The sequence below is a fragment of the Bufo gargarizans genome, unplaced genomic scaffold (assembly GCF_014858855.1).
Source record: "Bufo gargarizans isolate SCDJY-AF-19 unplaced genomic scaffold, ASM1485885v1 original_scaffold_1959_pilon, whole genome shotgun sequence".
NCBI classification, from domain to species: Eukaryota; Metazoa; Chordata; class Amphibia; order Anura; family Bufonidae; genus Bufo; species Bufo gargarizans.
Genome location: NW_025334584.1, coordinates 141739 through 166867, shown reverse-complemented (window position 1 = coordinate 166867; position 25129 = coordinate 141739). Strand labels below are relative to the sequence as shown.

At 47.2% G+C, this 25129-nt stretch overlaps 1 protein-coding gene across 1 annotated transcript in view; it reads right to left on the bottom strand.

Moving 5' to 3' along the window:
• The window catches only part of LOC122923814 (inter-alpha-trypsin inhibitor-like), a 47744-nt gene extending 31402 nt beyond the window's left edge, over nt 1-16342 (bottom strand). The window contains exon 1 of the mRNA XM_044274661.1: nt 16110-16342. Within this exon, the coding sequence (XP_044130596.1) occupies nt 16110-16167 (58 nt within the window). The 5' untranslated portion in view covers nt 16168-16342. The remainder of the gene's footprint in view (nt 1-16109) is intronic.
• Between the last annotated feature and the right edge of the window lie 8787 nt (nt 16343-25129).

The following is a 25129-nucleotide window of genomic DNA, read 5'->3' as shown; positions in this document are numbered from 1 at the left end:
CCAAAATCAATTGGAGAGAGGTTCCATAGCAGAGAATCTGGCTTCCCGTCACCCACCACTGGAACAGTCCATTCTCAGATATTTAGGCCCCGGCACCCAGGCAGAGGAGAGAGGTCCCGTAACAGACAATCTGTCTTCATGTCAGCAGAGAATTAGTCTGCATGTCATAGCAGAGAATGAGGCTTCACGTCAGCCACCACTGCAACAGTCCATTGGCATATATTTAGGCCCAGCACCCAGGCAGAGGAGGGAGGTCCCGTAACAGAGAATCTGTCTTCATGTCAGCAGAGAATTAGTCTGCATGTCATAGCAGAGAATGAGGCTTCACGTCAGCCACCACTGCAACAGTCCATTGGCATATATTTAGGCCCAGCACACACACAGGCAGAGGAGAGAGGTCCCGTAACAGAGAATCTGGCTTCATGTCAGCAGAGAATCAGTCTGCATGTCATAGCAGAGAATGAGGCTTCACGTCAGCCACCACTGCAACAGTCCATTGGCATATATTTAGGCCCAGCACACACACAGGCAGAGGAGAGAGGTCCCGTAACAGAGAATCTGGCTTCATGTCAGCAGAGAATCAGTCTTCATATCATAGCAGAGAATCAGGCTTCACGTCACCCACCACTGTAAGAGTCAATTTTCATAAATTTAGGCCCAGAACCCAGGCAGAGGAGAAAGGTCCCGTAACAGACAATCTGGCTTCATGTCAGCAGAGAATCAGTCTTCATATCATAGCAGAGAATCAGGCTTCACGTCACCCACCACTGTAAGAGTCAATTTTCAAAAATTTAGGCCCAGAACCCAGGCAGAGGAGAAAGGTCCCGTAACAGACAATCTGGCTTCATGTCAGCAGAGAATCAGTCTTCATATCATAGCAGAGAATCAGGCTTCACGTCACCCACCACTGTAAGAGTCAATTTTCATAAATTTAGGCCCAGAACCCAGGCAGAGGAGAAAGGTCCCGTAACAGACAATCTGGCTTCATGTCAGCAGAGAATCAGTCTTCATATCATAGCAGAGAATCAGGCTTCACGTCACCCACCACTGTAAGAGTCAATTTTCAAAAATTTAGGCCCAGAACCCAGGCAGAGGAGAAAGGTCCCGTAACAGACAATCTGGCTTCATGTCAGCAGAGAATCAGTCTTCATATCATAGCAGAGAATCAGGCTTCACGTCACCCACCACTGTAAGAGTCAATTTTCATAAATTTAGGCCCAGAACCCAGGCAGAGGAGAAAGGTCCCGTAACAGACAATCTGGCTTCATGTCAGCAGAGAATCAGTCTTCATATCATAGCAGAGAATGAGGCTTCACGTCAGCCACCACTGCAACAGTCCATTGGCATATATTTAGGCCCAGCACCCAGGCAGAGGAGGGAGGTCCCGTAACAGAGAATCTGTCTTCATGTCAGCAGAGAATTAGTCTGCATGTCATAGCAGAGAATGAGGCTTCACGTCAGCCACCACTGCAACAGTCCATTGGCATATATTTAGGCCCAGCACCCAGGCAGAGGAGGGAGGTCCCGTAACAGACAATCTGGCTTCATGTCAGCAGAGAATCAGTCTTCATATCATAGCAGAGAATCAGGCTTCACGTCACCCACCACTGCAACAGTCCATTGGCATATATTTAGGCCTAGCACACAGGCAGAGCAGAGAGGTCCCGTAACAGACAATCTGGCTTCATGACAGCAGAGAATCAGTCTTCATATCATAGCAGAGAATCAGGCTTCACGTCACCCACCACTGCAACAGTCCATTGGCATATATTTAGGCCTAGCACACAGGCAGAGCAGAGAGGTCCCGTAACAGACAATCTGGCTTCATGTCAGCAGAGAATCAGTCTGCATGTCATAGCAGAGAATGAGGCTTCACGTCACCCACCACTGTAAGAGTCAATTTTCATAAATTTAGGCCCAGAACCCAGGCAGAGGAGAAAGGTCCCGTAACAGACAATCTGGCTTCATGTCAGCAGAGAATCAGTCTGCATGTCATAGCAGAGAATCAGGCTTCATGTCAGCCACCACTGCAACAGTCCATTGGCATATATTTAGGCCTAGCACACAGGCAGAGGAGAGGTTCATTCAACTTTGGGTAGCATCGCAATATAATGGTAAAATGAAAATAAAAATAGGATTGAATGAGGAAGTGCCCTGGAGTCCAATAATATATGGTTATGGGGAGGTAGTTAATGTCTAATCTGGACAAGGGACGGACAGGGCCTGTGGGATCCATGCCTGGTTCATTTTTATGAACGTCAGCTTGTCCACATTGGCTGTAGACAGGCGGCTGCGTTTGTCTGTAATGACGCCCCCTGCCGTGCTGAATACACGTTCAGACAAAACGCTGGCTGCCGGGCAGGCCAGCACCTCCAAGGCATAAAAGGCTAGCTCTGGCCACGTGGACAATTTAGAGACCCAGAAGTTGAATGGGGCCGAACCATCAGTCAGTACGTGGAGGGGTGTGCACACGTACTGTTCCACCATGTTAGTGAAATGTTGCCTCCTGCTAACACGTTGCGTATCAGGTGGTGGTGCAGTTAGCTGTGGCGTGTTGACAAAAGTTTTCCACATCTCTGCCATGCTAACCCTGCCCTCAGAGGAGCTGGCCGTGACACAGCTGCCTTGGCGACCTCTTGCTCCTCCTCTGCCTTGGCCTTGGGCTTCCACTTGTTCCCCTGTGACATTTGGGAATGCTCTCAGTAGCGCGTCTACCAACGTGCGCTTGTACTCGCGCATCTTCCTATCACGCTCCAGTGCAGGAAGTAAGGTGGGCACATTGTCTTTGTAGCGTGGATCCAGCAGGGTGGCAACCCAGTAGTCCGCACAGGTTAAAATGTGGGCAACTCTGCTGTCGTTGCGCAGGCACTGCAGCATGTAGTCGCTCATGTGTGCCAGGCTGCCCAGGGATAAGGACAAGCTGTCCTCTGTGGGAGGCGTATCGTCATCGTCCTGCCTTTCCCCCCAGCCACGCACCAGTGATGGACCCGAGCTGCGTTGGGTGCCACCCCGCTGTGACCATGCTTCATCCTCATCCTCCTCCACCTCCTCCTCATCCTCGTCCTCCTCGTCCTCCAGTAGTGGGCCCTGGCTGGCCACATTTGTACCTGGCCTCTGCTGTTGCAAAAAACCTCCCTCTGAGTCACTTCGAAGAGACTGGCCTGAAAGTGCTAAAAATGACCCCTCTTCCTCATCCTCCTCCTCCTCCTCCTGGGCCACCTCCTGTTCCATCATCGCCCTAAGTGTTTTCTCAAGGAGACATAGAAGTGGTATTGTAACGCTGATAACGGTGTCATCGCCACTGGCCATGTTGGTGGAGTACTCGAAACAGCGCAACAGGGCACACAGGTCTCGCATGGAGGCCCAGTCATTGGTGGTGAAGTGGTGCTGTTCTGTAGTGCGACTGACCCGTGCGTGCTGCAGCTGAAACTCCACTATGGCCTGCTGCTGCTCGCACAGTCTGTCCAGCATGTGCAAGGTGGAGTTCCACCTGGTGGGCACGTCGCATATGAGGCGGTGAGCGGGAAGGCCGAAGTTACGCTGTAGCGCAGACAGGCGAGCAGCGGCAGGATGTGAACGCCGGAAGCGCGAACAGACGGCCCGCACTTTATGCAGCAGCTCTGACATGTCGGGGTAGTTGTGAATGAACTTCTGCACCACCAAATTCAGCACATGCGCCAAGCAAGGGATGTGCGTCAAACCGGCTAGTCCCAGAGCTGCAACGAGATTTCGCCCATTATCACACACCACCAGGCCGGGCTTGAGGCTCACCGGCAGCAACCACTCGTCGGTCTGTTGTTCAATACCCCGCCACAACTCCTGTGCGGTGTGGGGCCTGTCCCCCAAACATATGAGTTTCAGAATGGCCTGCTGACGTTTACCCCGGGCTGTGCTGAAGTTGGTGGTGAAGGTGTGTGGCTGACTGGATGAGCAGGTGGAAGAAGAGGAGGAGGAAGCCGAGAAGGAGGAGGTGGCAACAGGAGGCAAAGAATGTTGCCCTGCGATCCTTGGCGGCGGCAGCACGTGCGCCAAACAGCTCTCCGCCCGGGGCCCAGCTGCCACTACATTTACCCAGTGTGCAGTTAGGGAGATATAGCGTCCCTGGCCGTGCTTACTGGTCCACGTATCTGTGGTTAGGTGGACCTTGCTACAGATGGCGTTGCGCAGTGCACACTTGATTTTATGGGATACTTGGTTGTGCAGGGAAGGCACGGCTCTCTTGGAGAAGTAGTGGCGGCTGGGAACAACATACTGTGGGACAGCAAGCGACATGAGCTGTTTGAAGCTGTCTGTGTCCACCAGCCTAAATGACAGCATTTCATAGGCCAGTAGTTTAGAAATGCTGGCATTCAGGGCCAGGGATCGAGGGTGGCTAGGTGGGAATTTACGCTTTCTATCAAATGTTTGTGAGATGGAGAGCTGAACGCTGGCGTGTGACATGGTTGAGACGCTTGGTGACGGAGGTGGTGGTGGTGGTGTTGGTGGTACATCCCCTGTTTGCTGGGCGGCAGGTGCCAACGTTCCTCCGGAGGCGGAGGAAGAGGCCGAGGCGGCAGCAGCAGAATAGGCCGAGGCGGCAGCAGCAGAAGAGGCCGAGGCGGCAGCAGCGGAAGAGGCCGAGGCGGCAGAGGCCGAGGCGGCAGCAGCAGAAGAGGCCGAGGCGGCAGCAGCGGAAGAGGCCGAGGCGGAAGAGGCCGAGGCGGCAGCAGCGGAAGAGGCCGAGGCGGAAGAGGCCGAGGCGGCAGCAGCGGAAGAGGCCGAGGCGGCAGCAGCGGAAGAGGCCGAGGCGGCAGCAGCGGAAGAGGCCGAGGCGGCAGCAGCAGAAGAGGTAGCAGGGGGAGCCTGAGTGACTTCCTTGGTTTTAAGGTGTTTCCTCCACTGCAGTTCATGCTTTGCATGCAGGTGCCTGGTCATGCAGGTTGTGCTCAGGTTCAGAACGTTAATGCCTCGCTTCAGGCTCTGATGGCACAGCGTGCAAACCACTCGGGTCTTGTCGTCAGCACATTGTTTGAAGAAGTGCCATGCCAGGGAACTCCTTGAAGCTGCCTTTGGGGTGCTCGGTCCCAGATGGCGGCGGTCAGTAGCAGGCGGAGTCTCTTGGCGACGGGTGTTCTGCTTTTGCCCACTGCTCCCTCTTTTGCTACGCTGTTGGCTCGGTCTCACCACTGCCTCTTCCTCCGAACTGTGAAAGTCAGTGGCACGACCTTCATTCCATGTGGGGTCTAGGACCTCATCGTCCCCTGCATCGTCTTCCACCCAGTCTTGATCCCTGACCTCCTGTTCAGTCTGCACACTGCAGAAAGACGCAGCAGTTGGCACCTGTGTTTCGTCATCATCAGAGACATGCTGAGGTGGTATTCCCATGTCCTCATCATCAGGAAACATAAGTGGTTGTGCGTCAGTGCATTCTATGTCTTTCACCGCTGGGGAAGGGCTAGGTGGATGCCCTTGGGAAACCCTGCCAGCGGAGTCTTCAAACAGCATAAGAGACTGCTGCATAACTTGAGGCTGAGACAGTTTCCCTGGTATGCATGGGGGTGATGTGACAGACTGATGGGGTTGGTTTTCAGGCGCCATCTGTGCGCTTTCTGCAGAAGACTGGGTGGGAGATAATGTGAACGTGCTGGATCCACTGTCGGCCACCCAATTGACTAATGCCTGTACCTGCTCAGGCCTTACCATCCTTAGAACGGCATTGGGCCCCACCATATATCGCTGTAAATTCTGGCGGCTACTGGGACCTGAGGTAGTTGGTACACTAGGACGTGTGGCTGTGGCAGAACGGCCACGTCCTCTCCCAGCACCAGAGGGTCCACTAACACCACCACGACCATGTCCACGTCCGCGTCCCTTACTAGATGTTTTTCTCATTGTTATGGTTCACCACAACAACAAATATATTATTTGGCACAATGTATTGTATTCAAATTCAGCGGGATATAAATTTGAGGCCTAGTATTTAGGCGCTGGGTGACCGGTATGGATTTAGTGACAGAATTAGACTTGGAAATGCACAGAAGCGTGTGTGTGAAGTTATTCTGAATGACCCAATGTGCACCTTGAATATTATATACCCTTTTTGGGATAGATTTCAAATAGCTCTGATATAGCAGGAACCACTAAATTATGAAATTGCTAAATTGGGAATTGTACTTCAACCCAGAACAAAAAATGTGCTTTGACGGGCACTAAATAACTTTCCCAGCTACAACAGGACAACGGTAACGAGAGATTTAGAGGGATTTAAATTTGAGGCCTAGTATTTAGGCGCTGGGTGACAGGTATGGGTTTAGTGACAGAATTAGACTTGGAAATGCACAGAAGCGTGTGTGTGAAGTTATTCTGAATGACCCTATGTGCACCTTCAATATTATATACCCTTTTAGGGATAGATTTCAAATAGCTCTGATATAGCAGAAACCACTAAATTATGAAATTGCTAAATTGGGAATTGTACTTCAACCCAGAACAAAAAATGTGCTTTGACGGACACTAAATATCTTGCCCAGCAACAACAGTACAGCGGTGGGTAACGAGAGATTTAGCGGGATATAAATTTGAGGCCTAGTATTTAGGCGCTGGGTCACCGGTATGGATTTAGTGACAGAATTAGACTTGGAAATGCACAGAAGCGTGTGTGTGTGAAGTTATTCTGAATGACCCTATGTGCACCTTCAATATTATATACCCTTTTTGGGATAGATTTCAAATAGCTCTGATATAGCAGGAACCACTAAATTATGAAATTGCTAAATTGGGAATTGTACTTCAACCCAGAACAAAAAATGTGCTTTGACGGGCACTAAATAACTTTCCCAGCTACAACAGTACAGCGGTGGGTAACGAGAGATTTAGAGGGATTTAAATTTGAGGCCTAGTATTTAGGCGCTGGGTGACAGGTATGGGTTTAGTGACAGAATTAGACTTGGAAATACACAGTAGCGGGTGTGTGTGAAGTTATTCTGAATGACCCTATGTGCACCTTCAATATTATATACCCTTTTAGGGATAGATTTCAAATAGCTCTGATATAGCAGAAACCACTAAATTATGAAATTGCTAAATTGGGAATTGTATTTCAACCCAGAACAAGAAATGTGCTTGAACGGACACTAAATAACTCGCCCAGCTACAGCACTAGGGACAGATTTAGCTGGATATAAATTTGAGGCCTAGTATTTAGGCGCTGGGTGACCGGTATGGATTTAGTGACAGAATTAGACTGGGATATGGCCAAAAAATGAACAGACTATTGCTGGTTAAATGCACTTGGTGTGACAGCTTCACCCTGATGTAGGCTTTAGCCAAAAAACAACCACACCATTGAGGGTTAAATGCACTTGGTGACGGGCGCAGCTTGCCCCTGATTTTGTATATGGCCAAAAAATGAACAGACTATTGCTGGTTAAATGCACTTGGTGTGACAGCTTCACCCTGATGTAGGCTTTAGCCAAAAAACAACCACACCATTGAGGGTTAAATGCACTTGGTGACAGGCGCAGCTTGCCCCTGATTTTGTATATGGCCAAAAAATGAACAGACTATTGCTGGTTAAATGCACTTGGTGTGACAGCTTCACCCTGATGTAGGCTTTAGCCAAAAAACAACCACACCATTGAGGGTTAAATGCACTTGGTCGCAGCTTGTGCTGGCGCACCACAAGACACAAAATGGCCGCCGATCACCCCAGAAAAATGAGACTGACAAACGGTCTGTGCAGCCTAAAGACAGTGAGCAATTGAGGATCAGCAGCTCAATGGTCCACAGCTGCAGATCGATCAGTTAATCAAGTCCTTTGGAGGAGTTAATCTGCCTAATCTCGCCCTACTGTCGCAGCCGCAACCTCTCCCTACGCTAATCAGAGCAGAGTGACGGGCGGCGCTATGTGACTCCAGCTTAAATAGAGGCTGGGTCACATGGTGCTCTGGCCAATCACAGCCATGCCAATAGTAGGCATGGCTGTGATGGCCTCTTGGGGCAAGTAGTATGACGCTTGTTGATTGGCTGCTTTGCAGCCTTTCAAAAAGCGCCAAGAAAGCGTCACAAAAGCGCGAAGAAAGCGACGAACACCGAACCCGAACCCGGACTTTTACGAAAATGTCCGGGTTCGGGTCCGTGTCACGGACACCCCAAAATTCGGTACGAACCCGAACTATACAGTTCGAGTTCGCTCATCCCTACTGGAGACCATATCTCCAGAAGGATATTGATACTTTGGAGAGAGTTCAGAGAAGTGCTGCAAAACTGGTCCATGGATTGCAGGATAAAACTTACCAGGAAAGATTAAAGGACCTTAACATGTAGAGCTTGGAAGAAAGACGAGACAGAGGGGAGATGAGAGAGACGGCTAAATACATAAAGGGAATCAACAAGGTAAAAGAGGAGGGAATATTTAAAAGAAGAAAAACGGCTACAAGAGGACATAGTTTTAAATTAGCGGGGCAAAGGTTTAAAAGTAATATCAGGAAGTATTACTTTACTGAGAGAGTAGTGGATGCATGGAATAGCCTTCCTGCAGAAGTGGTAGCTGCAAATACAGTGGAGGAGTTTAAGCATGCATGGGATAGGCATAAGGCCATCCTTCATATAAGATAGGGCCGGGGCTATTCATAGTATTCAGTATATTGGGCAGACTAGATGGGCCAAATGGTTCTTATCTGCCGACACATTCTAGGTTTCTATGTTTCTACTGGAAGGCACCCACATTCAAAAATACACTTTCTTTTATCCCCTGCTCCCATGCAAGGGAGACACCCACAACAAACATACATTAACCCATAACACAAAGGTTACAACCCACATAACATCCTCCCCTCTGCCTGTGATATAATTATGGTACAATGGTTAACATAACTATCCCAGGCAGGACAATACACAGTGTCCTCTGTCCTGGAGACAACCGAGGTGTAATTCCATTATCTCTCAGGACAAAGGGAAATCGCCAATACACATGGGGAGACAATAGGACAGACATCACTTACTCAAATATACAATGTCCCACCCTTTACAATACACATAGACATTTAACACATCCCAAAATGGCACTAATTAGACCAGGAATTCAAAAGTTAGTACAAGTCTCTTGGGCCTGGCTGTACTCATGGCTTTTCTGTCCAAAACCGGTTCTACACAGTCTTTTGTCCTGGAGACAATTGAGAAGTGATCCACTTATCTCCCAGGGACAGAGGCCAGACTCCATTAGCCACATGGTAGCAAAAGACAGCAAAATACATGAACTTATATAACTATGCAGCTATTACATAAAACCGGTGCATACAACATGGGACCGTAATCACAGGGTAAGAGGCTGGCAAGTAGTCCTCTCCAAGCACTCGTGGCAACCTCAAAAGAGTAGAGTTTGTCACAATGACTTTAGTCAAAAAGATGATATCATGGTCGAAAGCACGCTCCCTACATCATGTGGATTTCCAGGGGACTACAGTATTTCTGTTCCAAGATCTGTCCTGGATTACTCTTAAGAAAAGAAGGGCAATAAAACCATTGATGGATCTTCTCTACAAAAACTGAATCCCCTATAGGTGGGGTTTTCCCTTTAGCCACTCGGCACAAAAAAATGAAAATTCTGCAGTCCTGATGAACCCTGAAGATCCATCATATTTTTGTGCTCGATTAGCTATTTCCCCTCCAGAGCTACCTGATTGGGAATCGCCAGTCCACCTTCCTCCGATTCCAGAAACCTGGATCTCCATTGGACCCTGTAAAAGACATCTACGACTATCTACTACTGAGAGCTGAACCGTGTCCTCCTCATGGACAGACTCTTGACGGGTCACTATACTAACTCTAGTTTACTGTTTTGCACTTTTTCTTCCTTAAGCAGGTTCTTATGCTTTATAGGGGTGTTCACTTTAGGCTCCTTTCGTCTATGGAGTTCTGGGGAGGTGGACTCTCTCGTCTCTGGTTGAGGTTCAGCGGCTCCCTCTGTTCTCCCCTGAGTGAGTTCAGTACTTTGAGTCCTCCTTGCTTCAGTCTGCCTAAACTCCATAGACATAAGGGCTTTGGTTTTACAATTTTTTTTATGTTACAATCAGTTTTTTTTAGATTGTTTTACTGTTGACTATATCAGTCTGTCTATGGCTCTATACAACTCTGTCCTCTCTCTGTGTTCTATGTTGGGTCCTGTGCTTTGCTATCACCGCCAGGAGCAGCCTGGCAACTGTTTTTAGGGATTCCCCCTTATTTATTTTGGACACAATAATATGCCACCTTTTTTAATATGTTTCCATGGCTAAGATTATGTCTTTAAATGTCAAGGGTCTGAACTCGAATCTTAAGAGATGCATTACCCTGCGGGAACTCCGTAGATCCAAAGCTGACATTGTTCTTTTACAGGAGACACATCTGACATCCCAGGGTCCCTTTGCTTTTGCAAAGCACTGGTTCCCCAGAACTTACATGGCTTGGGCTGGTTCCAAGTCTGCTGGAGTTTAAATTTTGATCTCCAGATCCTGCCCACTACAGGTTGACAAGGTAGATGCTAACCCTTTAAGTCGATACCTCATTCTACAAGGTACTCTGTATGGTGTCGGATTGCAGCCCTGCAAGGTCTACGCTCTCTTTTTTCCTCTCTCCTCTGATCAGGGGGCAGTTGAGCTAATAGGGGGAAACTTCAACATCCCTTTTTCAGAATGCTCTATTAGGCTCACTACACCCCCGACGCCTCCGTCCAATCAGTGTAAACACCTTTCTAGAGGCTTCTGTAAGCTTATCCATCTGCACTCTTTCTATGACCTCTCCTAGAGTGGTCAACCCTTCTGCCCGCCAATATACATTTTAGTCCCATCCTCATCTTAAATACACTATAGGATCGATTATTTTTTTGGCAACGTTATGGCCCTCAGGTCCTTAACTGACGCATCTATTGCCCCAATGACATGGTCAGATCATGCCTCAATATTTTTAGAAGTATCCCTTCCTGCCCCTCTAAGACACACCCACTGGAGACTGAATGACACTCTGCTAGCTAACCCAGTGATTTGTGAGGAGCTGAGCTCCTCTTTTTCACAATACTTTGTGTAAAACACCCCCACTTCCCCCTCACCAGGTATCTTTTCGGAAGCACATAAAGCAGTGTGTTTCGTGGGATGGTCATCTCTCTCTCCCCCAGGTTAAAAAAACTATAGAGAGGCTCAATTTCGGGAGTGTATGCACTCTCTTCGGAAGGCGGAAAGAACCCTTGCCTCCCACTTCACGATACGGGTATTGAGTCAAATAATCAATCTGCGCGCCCGCCTCCGGTCCCTAGCCCTGTCCACCACTGACTGGTTAATCCGCTACGCTAGACAATGTTTTTTTTGCCTATGGAAACAAACGCACACCCTGCTGATCCAGCAGTTAAAAAAGTGTTCAGCGGCCTCTACCCCAAACGCTATTAAAGATCAACAAGACACACTCCCATACCACCCCAATTCTATAGCTAACCTGTTCTGCACCTACTACACGACTCTGTATTCCCTTCCCTCTACTCTTCCTGCCAATGAAACACAGTGAAACGCATTTCTGGGTGACTTCTTCTCAGAATGCCATTGCCCACTTAAACCAAGTCATCACAATAGAATAAATTTAAACAAGTATTGCAAATATGTAAAATCGCCTGGCCCTGATGGACTTTCATATAATTACTTTAAAACAATTGGAGAATTGCTAACTCCCCACATGGCCATACAGTTTAATGGGTTTCTGCGAGGAGATAGAATCCCTGACACTATGCTTGGTTCTCACATAACCGTCATCCCCAAACCCGGTAAAGATCCCACCGACTGCTCGAGCTACCAGACCTTAAAATATTTACGAAGTTATTAGCGAATAGGCTGAATTTCTGGCTCCACCATCTGATCCATAAAGATAAGGTGGGTTTTGTTCAGTTCTGCCAGGCAGGGGATAACACCAGAAAGGCCATTGACTTGATACGCCCGGCAGACAGAGGAGAATTTAAGGTCCTTCTACTCAGCTTAGATGCGGAAAAGGCCTTTGACCGCTGTAAGAAGGAACAAGGGGCCGTCATTGACGGAAGATACATGTCACCGAGGTTCCTGGCCTTGGTGAGGTAAGAACCGGGTTTTTTCTCTGAAGTGTCAGTTTTGCAGTTGCAGTCTGACACTTCAGCTGTTAGTGTGGCTGTAAAGCCGATCTGCGCCGGTTCTTTTTGGGAGCAGCCAAAGAGCAGGGTGGGTGACTGTTCCCCACAGTTCCAGGCCAGGTGTTGGCTCGGATATAAAAACCCAGCCAGCACGTTCAGCTGGTGTGGATTATCCTCCATGACAGAGAAGCTGTGGAGTCTGTGTCTTGAGACACTGAGGCATCTATTTGTGAGAGCCGCATGCTGGGGAAACAGGCCTCTATAGCCTGCTGTGGACTGCGGGTGGAAATCTGCTGACCAGGTGAAGGCTTTTTACATTGTGGACTTTGTGTGGTGTGAACAGGCACCAAAACTGAACACTGTTACTTTTGGCTTGTGTCTTCCTATGTGTGAATAAACACTGAACTTTGCTTTACAACCTTGTTTTTGCCTCTGTACTGCGTCCGCCTACCCTGCCTACACTACACCATTTTGGCTTTAGAGGTCCATTTGTGTATGGTTTATGGAGCCTGTACTCCTCTCCGGCAGCAGTGGTCAGGCTGCCACATGCCCACTCCCCCCGTCTCGATCTATAATGGGACATGGCAGGGGTGCCCTCTTTCTCCCCTCCTGCATGTACTCAGTATCGAACCCCTGGCTGCTTTATTAGGCAATAGCCCAGACATTCAGGGAATCCTGGTCAGGGATAAATCATTTTCCATCTCTTTCTTTGCCCACGATGTTCTGCTTACCTTAATTAACCCTTTCCTTTCCTCTCCCTTCCCAATCTGCATGTGTTTCTGAACAGATATGGCAAGTTATCCGATTATAAACGTAATACTACTAAGTCCGAGGCGCTACCGATTAATATACCCCCTGAAAGTCTTCATCTCCTCCAAGCTTGGTCGTATAGCGGCCATAAAAATGTCTATTCTCCCAAAATACATGTACCTCCTGGGAAGCTCTGGGGTGGAGATGGTTGGACTGTGGACGGCTGTAGGGTTCTATCGCCTTGTCGACCTGAAGGACCCTCTCTCTGCCTGGATCCTGACCTTTGAAGAGCTTCAGACCAATTTCTACTTGCCGAGCACTTTAGCCTTTAAATATTGTACAATACTTCATTTTTGCTGGAGTGTCTCGGGATCGACTGAACTCCCAACCTTCCCTCTTTCGAACACATAAGTGCCTGAGGCCCCTCTTCTAAGGGTCTAATTTCTGATATATAGCAGATCTTGACCTTTTCGGACTTCACAGTAGATTACAAACATTCATACATGCAAAAGTGGGAAGACTGGCTACAGAGGTAGCTCTCCCCAGACATATGGAGAACTGTGTGGAGACCGGCATATTCTAGTTCTACCTCCAAACCTCACAAGGAGAACCAGTTGAATATTCTAATGTTCTGGTGTCACACACCAGAAGTACTACATGCTATGAACCCAGGATTGCTAGATCTCTCTTGGAGATGCTCCCAACCGAAAGCCTCTCTATTCCACATCTTTTGGTCTTGCCCAATTATAGATCCATTTTGGTTACAGGTCATTAGATTAGTACACGATATCTTAGATGTTCATATCCCTATAGACCCTCTGACACTCCTTTTGAATGTAGTACCAGATAAACTAGGGGGCCATGGTGCCAGGCTACTTCTCCACATACCAACTGCAGCCAAGTGCTTGATTGCTCTTCATTGGAGATGTCCTAACCCTCCTATAAGTTCTGATCTACACACCCAGATACAGGACACTAGATCCTTGGAACACTCGGTTGCGCTCCAACGGAACACAACTGCCAAATTCCAGAAATGCTGACATGCTTGGGACACTCGCAATCCAGTTGGAAAGACGGAAAGACTCTGTTTCCTTTTATATAGATTTATTTATGTTTGCGTTTCTACACACCTGGTTTGACTGTTCTGGACCGCTATCATAATAATAACTGTTTAGAAACAAAAAATGTTAAATGAAATTAAATATAAATTGAAAAAAAATAAATGATAACACGGATTACTGGTGTCTTTATAGTCATATATTGTGCTTGTGAATAAAGCAGTGATATGTAGGTGAGCTTTAGATAAGGTTACTAGGCTCAATGCCAAGTGTCTGCTGGAGTGGTGTAAAGCACGTCATCTGTCCTCACCTTTTACATTACACTTCCACCTTTGTGGTAACAGTTTGGGAAGGCTCTTACATTATTCCTTCAGAGCCCCCAAAAACGTGTGGAAAACCTTCCCAGAAGAGTGTGTGTGGGGTGTTATGGCCATTTTACACATCCATGCTTATAGAATAGAGGACCACATAGAGCGTAGGTGTGCAGGTCCCCCGCACTATTTACCACATGTGCCCAGTCATGTGATCACTAAGCCACACCCATTGTGTAAACAAGCTATAAAATGGCAGCTGGAACTAAGCATGATGGGACATCAGACGTCCTCTCCTGACCGTTTACAGGAGGATTCATCTGGGTAACATTAGGTGATAACTGGACCTTTCCTTTTATGACTGGAATTTATTGACAAGTCCCAAGTCCACCGACATAATGAGTCTCAGATACAGGGTGAGTCATTCATACTGGGTGAGTCATTCATACTGGTTGAGTTATTCATACTAGTGGATTCACAAAAAAACATTTGAATCCCAGATACTGGTTGAGCCATGGATACTTGTTGAATCTTGAATACTGGTTGACTCCCAGGGACTTGACCACCAGTCGGCCAGGAAACAGTGGAGTGCGCCAGTGCTCACAGTTTCAGTAGCTCCCATTGCAGTGCATGGTAGATACGGAAACAGCGTAGATTGGCAAGTGATACCATTTACGCAGCTCTCATGCACCACTACGGGAGTTACACCGAGCACTGGTGCACTCCACTACTTCCCGGCCTAGTAATGCGATATGACCCAACAGCTTTGAGTCGTGGTTGCTGGTTATGTCTTGCATACTGGTTGAGTTACAGACACTGGCAGAGTCCTGGTTACTGGTTATGTATAGGGTGCGGTTATTTATCAGATACTTGTTGACTCACAAACACTGGCTGATTCCCGGTTACTGGTTATGTACGGGACACTTTTTGAGACACAGACACTGACTAAGTCCCGGTTACTGGTTATGTTTAGGATACTGGCTATCTATAAGATACTTGATAAGTCACAGACACTGGCTGAGTCCTGGTTACTGGTTATGTATAGGGTACCCATCTATAGATATTTTTTGACTCACAAACACTGGCTGAGTCCCAGTTACTGTTTATCTATAGGATGCTTGTAAAGTCGGAAACACTGGCTGAGTCCCGGTTACTGGTCATCTATAGGATACCAGTTAAGTCACAGATGCTATATGAGTCCCGGTTACTGGTTATCTATCAGATAATGATTGAGTCCCGGATACTGGTCATCTATATGATACCAGTTGAGTCACAGATGATGGATGAGTCCCGGTTACATTGAGTCACAGACACTGGCTGAGTCCCGGTTACTGGTCATCTATAGGATACCAGTTGAGTCACGGACGCTGGATGAGTCCCTGTTACTGGTTAGATACTGATTGAGTCACAGACACTGGCTGAGTCCCGGATACTGGTCATCTATAGGATACCAGTTGAGTCACAGACACTGGCTGAGTCCCGTTTACTGGTTAAGTCATAGATACTGTCCCAGTAATAAAAGTCACTGGTACATGGTGACTCACAGACGATACTAGACAGACAAGAGCTGAGAAAATCTCCAAAACAAGAAACAGGAAGAAGCTTCTAAAGTGAGAAATGGATCCAAGACCCTTCTGATTATTGACCTCAGTACCGGACCTCAGATAATCCGGCAGATTTAGCTGGAGTCTCCCACCATTGCGAGTAGCCTCCAGATTCGGGCATCACTAGTTCTAAAGAGTGCAGATCGGGACACACAGGGCTGTTCTTAGAGAAGCAATGCTTAGCTGTGGCCTTCACATCCAAGGCCCCATAGAAAGGACGTAGACAGACTGAAAGTGGAAGGAAGATAAGACGATAAGAAGCTGGAGAATGGTGGAGTCTTCTTACCTTGTGCTCTTGTGACACTGGCCAGGAACAGTCCCAGGAATATCCATATGGAGCTCATTCTCTTTGAAGTAAGGTTCAGTACCAGGGATGGTAATGGTGTCTGTATTGTCCCAACCACAGCTCAGCTTCCCTAGACTGATGAGGGAGGAAGACTCTGTCCTGCTGGTCTCTGGGAGAAGAATGATCTTTGGATCTTGTGTGTGGAGCAGATATAATGTCCTTCCTGATAACGAGGCGGAAGACAAAAGAGGAAGATTTATGAGGCTGATTCATGTACAAAGATAAGAACCAGTCCCTGACACCAGCAAAGAGGAGAGGCCACCACCCTCACCTGCTGGGAGGGAACAGGATTCAATGTGTGACACCATGAGATGTATTATCACATTACCTGGTATTATATACTGTATCATATTATACATTATCACATTACCTGGTATTATATACTGTATTGTGTTATTATATGTTATTATAGTATCATATTATCTGATGATAGTATATACCGTATCGTATTATATATTATCACATTACCTGGTATTATATACTGTATTGTATTATCATAATATCTGATGATAGTATATATTGTATCATATTATATTACCTGTTATTATATACTGTATCCTATTACATGTTATTATATTACCTGATATTATATACTGTATCGTATTATATATTATATTATCACATTACTTGATATTATATAATGTATCATAACACGTTATATTATCTGATGGTATCATATACTGTATAGCTACAGGAGTGGGGGTTACATGACAGGAAGGGGTTGCAAAGTTTTTTTGGGGGGGAAGTGATATTTAAAAATGTTCTGTGGGGCCCAGTTATTACTAGTTACACCACTGCCTACAGTACTACCAGATGGTAACAAACATGGCAGATAATGGTGCCCCCCACAATTACACGTGGTGCTGGTCTTGAGATTTATGGACATTTGCCTGTTCCCCCTATGTAAAGTCATCAACTTCTCACTTTATTTCACTTTAAAGGGTTAGCTTGCCCTGACTTATACGGTTTAATACAGTGTAACAGTGTAACTGCATTTTATATGTTTGTTGTCATATATATCCTGTTTATTTGCACTGTATCTGCAAGGCTCTGTGGAAAGGGTTAATGAATACTGAGAGACTTTGGGGACTTTCTAGCTCATAATGAGAAGCTACCATAAGGGTTAAATGGGTTCAGCCATGAACCCAGACCTCAGCTCCCCTTCACTCTTCTAGCATTGTTGGGGCAAAACCCCACCTCCATGATTGTCGGGGTCCCAATTGAAGTGTCCTTATGAGCGCTCAGAGAGCGGACACAGACACACTGCTGAATCCGATTCTCTCTCTTTTATTACACACAAGCAGACATCTTTATAACACTAGAGATAATCATAGACACATCTGGCCTCCGCCGAGGGGGTGGAAATCAAAACTAATGATTTAATGGGTTATTCATAAAAGGCAATACTTCCGCACCATACTAACAGAGTTACGTTTCTGCAGCATCTTATCTCAAGATTAGCATTCTCCAGCAGCACATCCCTAACATAGCTCTCTCTTGTATGTCAAACTCTGATCATGGGGCGGCTACCTCGGCCTTGCAGGAACATTTGATCTACACACACAGAGACTCCCTACATCCTGCCAGCTGGCTCATTCATTTTCAACATATTCACAAGATGGAAGAAATACTCATACAAAATGGGTTCTCATCCCTCACAGCATCTAGGAGCATTTCCTTGCTCCGATTCCCCCCTTTCCTTGCGTTGCATTGCTCAGGGCAAGGCCTGTTTGTTGTGAGCAGGTGACATGCCGGGCTTCACATCAGTATGCTAGGTGGAGACTTCCATCTGGAAGGAGCCCAGTGACATCACCGCAACAAATGGGTGGTGTATAGCACTGTTCTGGGCTGTCTTAGTGGTGCGTATCACTACTGTTACCCAGCATAGCATTGGGGCCACCCCAAACCTGGCCACTGCATCCATTCATTCATGATGGAAGTAGGACTGGATCCATGATGTCCTGGACATACTGAAGGATAGTCCGTGCTCTCTTCAGCAATATCAGACAGGACCAGACATGGCAGATAGTGTCTCCACACTATGATAGCAGTAGGACTGGATCCATGATGTCCTGGACATACTGAAGGATAGTCCGTGCTCTCTTCAGCAATATCAGACAGGACCAGACATGGCAGATAGTGTCTCCACACTATGATAGCAGTAGGACTGGATCCATGATGTCCTGGACATACTGAAGGATAGTCAGTGCTCTCTTCAGCAATATCAGACAGGACCAGACATGGCAGATAGTGTCTCCACACTATGATAGCAGTAGGACTGGATCCATGATGTCCTGGACATACTGAAGGATAGTCCGTGCTCTCTTCAGCAATATCAGACAGGACCAGACATGGCAGATAGTGTCTCCACACTATGATAGCAGTAGGACTGGATCCATGATGTCCTGGACATACTGAAGGATAGTCCGTGCTCTCTTCAGCAATATCAGACAGGACCAGACATGGCAGATAGTGTCTCCACACTATGATAGCAGTAGGACTGGATCCATGATGTCCTGGACATACTGAAGGATAGTCCGTGCTCTCTTCAGCAATATCAGACAGGACCAGACATGGCAGATAGTGTCTCCACACTATGATAGCAGTAGGACTGGATCCATGATGTCCTGGACATACTGAAGGATAGTCCGTGCTCTCTTCAGCAATATCAGACAGGACCAGACATGGCAGATAGTGTCTCCACACTATGATAGCAGTAGGACTGGATCCATGATGTCCTGGACATACTGAAGGATAGTCAGTGCTCTCTTCAGCAAATGAAGTCTGGACATTTGTAGACATTTGCCTCTTTCCTCTATGCAAAGTTATACACTTCTTACTTTATTTCACTTGAAAGGGTTAACTTGCACTGTTTAATATTGTGTTACTGCATTTTATATGTTGTGATATATATCCTGTTCATTATCACTGTATTTACATGGCTCTGTGGAAGGGGTTAATGAATTCTGAGAGACTGTTAGGACTTTGATAATGAGAAGATGTTAATTTATCACAGCTGTCATAGAAGTTTATAGAAGATCATATTTTGGATTGAAAGCGCCAGGTGTTGTTTACCACCAAACCCAGACAGACTGACCTTGTGAATGTCTGGTTTTAGCTCTGATTTATGTCTGGAAACATATTTTTGTCTGGAAAACCTGCTGTGTCATTGCCATTGAGTGTCATTGAAGCTGTAATGTAAGTCTATGAGAGACGGAAACTGTTACATTGTATCTGTTTGTGCTGAGCTTCTCCACTCCACCCCTCCCGTACAGTGACTGAACTCAAGACGTCCTGATGCCTCCTGAGCGGATCGCTCTTCATTCAGAATGCATGGGGACAAAACTGAGCCCCGAGGACAGAACTCAATAGCGTAAAAAACTGATCAGTTCTATCCTAATGCATTCTGAATGGAGAGCGATCCATTCATGGTGCATCAGGATGCATCAATACTGTCCCTCTTACGTTTTTTGTCCGGAGAAAATATCGCGGCATGCTGCAGTTTTATTTCCGGCCAAAAATCCTGAACACTTGCCGGAATGCCGGATCTGGCATTAATTTCCATTGAAATGTATTCGTACCGGAACCAGCATTAAGTGTTCCGGCAAAACGGATCTGGTTTTCCGGATGACACAGGATAGACGGATCCGGTATTTCAATGCATTTGTCAGATGGATCCACATCCAGATCTGTCTGACAAATGCCATCCGTTTGCGTCCGGATTGCCGGCAGTTCTGGCGACGAAACTGCCTGCCGGAATCCTCTGCCGCAAGTGTGAAAGTACCCTTACATGCTGCCTGCAGAACATCTCATAACAGCCTGCCTGCAGAACGTCTCATCACAGCCTGCCTGCAGAACATCTCATCACAGCCTGCCTGCAGAACGTCTCATCACAGCCTGCCTGCAGAACGTCTCATCACAGCCTGCCTGCAGAACGTCTCATCACAGCCTGCCTGCAGAACGTCTCATCACAGCCTGCCTGCAGAACGTCTCATCAAAGGCTGTCTGTAGAACATCTCTCCACACGCTGCCTGCAGAACATCTCATCATAAGCTTCCAGAACTTTTTTTTTTTTTTTCATTTGAACAGAAAATCAGCAGCTTTTTCCCCAAACCTGACGTTGCTGGTGCTGCACATACTTCTCGGAAGGGTGCAATACCCGCACATTTTATTATCGGCACATGATATCTGTGCATGAACACGCTGCATTGTACGGCAATAACGCCCCCCCCCACCTCTGCCGAGCATTTTTGTTGTTTTTAAGGGTATTTCCGCCTCAGCAGTGACGCCATTTTACTGCCTGACAAACAGAATGAAGACATTGATGCCTGCGATTACACACTGCTTACTGCAGTTCTGTGGGGCGCTCCGTGTGAGTGCTGTACATGTCACACGTCTGGCTGTGGTGACGGGGAATCCAAACTTCAGTGTAATTCAAGAGAAAAAGAATACCGAGATAAACGCCGCACATCTATAAAAGTGTCACATTCATTGGAGACAACGGACACAACAAAGATTGGGTTAAAAAAGGGGTGCCAGCAGAGCCTGGCGATACGCGTCGTGTTTCCTGACCACCCGCGTACCTCCACCAGGTCATCTTCAATGATAAGTATTTAGCGATCCACTAACTTCATTGTTGATGGATCACATGCATTAGACTTCTCTGCCCATCTGTATGTGCGGGGGTTGCTCATGGTGTTGGGGTGAGTCAGGCGGGCACGTTACACGATTGTTCACATGGCCCAGATTCATTGTATACAATGTTTTTAACCCAATCTTTGTTGTGTCCGTTGTCTCCAATAAATGTGACACTTTTATAGATGTGCGGCGTTTATCTCGGTATTTTTTTCTCTTGAATTACACAGGGCGTTTTATACCGTGTGCCGGCACTCTTACTTTAACTTTGATGTGCCCCCGTTCTCTTGGATTATACGAATCCAAACTTCAGTTGTGGGGACATTATTTCTGACGTCTAGTTAAAGAACTGTCTTTTTTTTGTGATTCTTTGTATTTGACTGCACATAATCTCAATAGAAGTTCTATCTCATAGGGAACACTGTAAAAACACAACCCATTACCTATTGTAAATAGAGTTGAGCCGACACCTGGATGGACGGGTTCGGCAGGTTCAGCCAAACTTGAAAAAAAAATGGCTCTAAAATAGTTCTGGAAAGGGCTAGAGGGCTGTAAAATGCATCAAAATGTGCTTCAGAGCATGAGAACTGTCCTGCAAACAAAGGTGGATCGGGAAATGAATAAAAAAAACATAAATTACCTTAAAAAAAATTAATTTGGAATGATGTAGGAGGAAGAGGTTGAGGTGGCGGTGAATGGGTGGATGTGGCCGTGTAGGCTCACGTGGCGGTCTAGGTGGAAGTGGCGGCGAAGGAGGAATAGGCAGCCAACACAGATGTGTGTTATTTAGCATTTTTACATAAGGGTATCCCCCAAAATATTGGGACATATAAAAAAAAAAAGGAATAAGTGTCACTTGAGTACAAGAATAGATGTTTGATGGTGGTATAAATGTCTAATCTGCACAAGGGACGGACAGGTCCTGTGGGATCCATGCCTGGTTCATTTTTATGAACGTCAGCTTGTCCACATTGGCTGTAGACAGGCGGCTGCGTTTGTCTGTAATGACGCCCCCTGCCGTGCTGAATACACGTTCAGACAAAACGCTGGCCGCCGGGCAGGCCAGCACCTCCAAGGCATAAAAGGCTAGCTCTGGCCACGTGGATAATTTAGAGACCCAGAAGTTGAATGGGGCCGAACCATCAGTCAGTATGTGTAGTCGTGTGCACACATACTGCTCCACCATGTTGGTGAAATGCTGCCTCCTGCTAACACGCTCCATATCAGCATTTGGGGTCAGTTGTTGCGGCGAGGTGACAAAGCTTTTCCACATGTCGGCCATGCTAACCCTGCCTTCTGAGGTGCTGGCGCTGACACAGTTGCGTTGGCGACCTCTTCCTCCTCCCCTGCCTTTGCCTTGGGCTTCCACTTGTCCCCTGGCGTCAGTTGGGAATGCTCTCAGGAGCGCGTCTACCAGCGTGCATCTTCCGATCACGTGCCACTGACGGAATTAAGGATGTTACGTTGTCTTTGTACCGGGGATCCAGCAGGGTGGCCACCCGGTAATCAGCACACGTTAAAATGTGGGCAGCTCTGCTGTCGTTGCGCAGGCACTGCAGCATGTAGTCGCTCATGTGTGCCAGGCTGCCCAGGGGTAAGGACAAGCTGTCCTCTGTGGGAGGCGTATCGTCATCGTCCTGCCTTTCCCCCCAGCCACGCACCAGTGATGGGCCCGAGCTGCATTGGATGCCACCTCGCTGTGACCATGCTTCATCCTCATCCTCATCCTCCTCCACCTCCTCCTCGTCCTCCTCGTCTTCCAGTAGTGGGCCCTGGCTGGCCACATTTGTACCTGGCCTCTGCTGTTGCAAAAATCCTCTTTCTGAGCCACTTCTAAAAGACTGGCCTGAAAGTGCTAAAAATGACCCCTCTTCCTCCTCCTCCTCCTCCTGGGCCACCTCCTCTTGCATCATCGCCCTAAGTGTTTTCTCAAGGAGACATAGAAGTGGTATTGTAACGCTGATAACGGCGTCATCGCCACTGGCCATGTTGGTGGAGTACTCGAAACAGCGCAACAGGGCACACAGGTCTCGCATGGAGGCCCAGTCATTGGTGGTGAAGTGGTGCTGTTCTGTAGTGCGACTGACCCGTGCGTGCTGCAGCTGAAACTCCACTATGGCCTGCTGCTGCTCGCACAGTCTGTCCAGCATGTGCAAGGTGGAGTTCCACCTGGTGGGCACGTCGCATATGAGGCGGTGAGCGGGAAGGCCGAAGTTACGCTGTAGCGCAGACAGGCGAGCAGCGGCAGGATGTGAACGCCGGAAGCGCGAACAGACGGCCTGCACTTTATGCAGCAGCTCTGACATGTCGGGGTAGTTGTGAATGAACTTCTGCACCACCAAATTCAGCACATGCGCCAAGCAAGGGATGTGCGTCAAACCGGCTAGTCCCAGAGCTGCAACGAGTCCCAGAGCTGCAACTAGATTAGGTGGACCTTGCCACAGATGGCGTTGCGCAGTGCACACTTGATTTTATCGGATACTTGGTTGTGCAGGGAAGGCACGGCTCTCTTGGAGAAGTAGTGGCGGCTGGGAACAACATACTGTGGGACAGCAAGCGACATGAGCTGTTTGAAGCTGTCTGTGTCCACCAGCCTAAATGACAGCATTTCATAGGCCAGTAGTTTAGAAATGCTGGCATTCAGGGCCAGGGATCGAGGGTGGCTAGTTGGGAATTTACGCTTTCTCTCAAATGTTTGTGAGCTGGAGAGCTGAACGCTGGCGTGTGACATGGTTGAGACGCTTGGTGACGGAGGTGGTGGTGGTGGTGGTACATGCTCTGTTTGCTGGGCATCAGGTGCCAACTAGAGATGTCGCGAACATAAAATTTTCCGTTCGCAAACGGCGAACGCAATTTTTTTAAATGTTTGCAAACGGGCGAACTGGGCGAACTGCCATTTACTTCAATAGGCAGGCGAATTTTAAAACCCACAGGGACTCTTTCTGGCCACAATAGTGATGGAAAAGTTGTTTCAAGGGGACTAACACCTGGACTGTGGCATGCCGGAGGGGGGTCCATGGCAAAACTCCCATGGAAAATTACATAGTTGACGCAGAGTTGGAGTTTAATCCATAAAGGGCATAAATCACCTAACAATCCCAAAAATTTTTGAACAACGTGGTTTAAAACATCCAGTGTGTGTATACGATCAGGTATGATGTTGTATCGATCAGGTAGTGTAAGGGTTACGCCGCTTCACAGACATTGACAGACCAAACTCTCCTTTTAATGCACCGCAAACAGCCGCAAACTTCCCATTGCACAAGGTCGGATACCAAGCTAGCCGTGTCCCGTTGATGTCATTGAAGGTCTCTTCCTCCACCAGCCACGTACAACACCAAGGGTCCCCGAAAGGTGAATTGAATTGATTTTTCAAACGGGGAGATGGTTAAAAAAACGCTGGCTCCCTCTCCTTTGTTTGAATCCACGGTCACTGCGTCTGCGCCGTGCAATTTACTGTCACACCCGATATGAGTGGTATTTTCTGTAGTACTATTCTCATCAGTTTAATCCCTGTTACGTCCCATATCAGGGTGGGATTGCCTTTTGTGAAAAAAAAAAATTGTCCGGGTACCTTCGCCTGCCTTCACAGTGACAGACCAAACTCTGATCCACCAAACTGAATTGATTTTAGGAACCGGGAGATGGAAAAAGCAGCTTGGTCGGTCCTCTTACTCCCAAGTTGGGGCACTGCGCGTGCACGGGGCAATGTGCTGTGACACCCTATATGAGTGGTGTCCTAACTAGTCCTATTCCTATCAGTTTAATCCCTGTTACGTCCCCTATCCGGGAACGTGTGTCGAATTGATTAACCATTGTCGAATTAACGAACCATTACGACATCCTGAAATAATTTAGTTCTGAGCTTTGTACTTGCTTTGTATTGGAATTGATGGGGATTTTTTAAATTGTCTGCATTATTTCTAATAAACTATTAAGAGACTTTATTATGATTTTTTATTTTATGTATTAAAAACCCATACAACCCAAAAAATAAAAAATAAAAAGAAAACATTACCAACACACTTATAGAGGTGATTGCTTCATTGTGATACGCAAGCCCCTTCACCAAAACAAGGTAACGATCACGAAGGGGAATTGACACTTGTATGTGCCTTTTTTTTTTTTTGCAGCCACAGTGCATCACCAGAGGCCAGAAAAATTAGACACGTATGATGTTTTCCAGGCAGAAAGGTGACTAAAACATTGCGGCTTGAACCCTAGTTGGTGGCGGAGAATTCACGAAGTCATCCGGTATGCAGACATTAAATACAGCAGCGTGGGGACCATTTTGAGGCCAAGGCATGTCATCAGGCCTTTTGTTA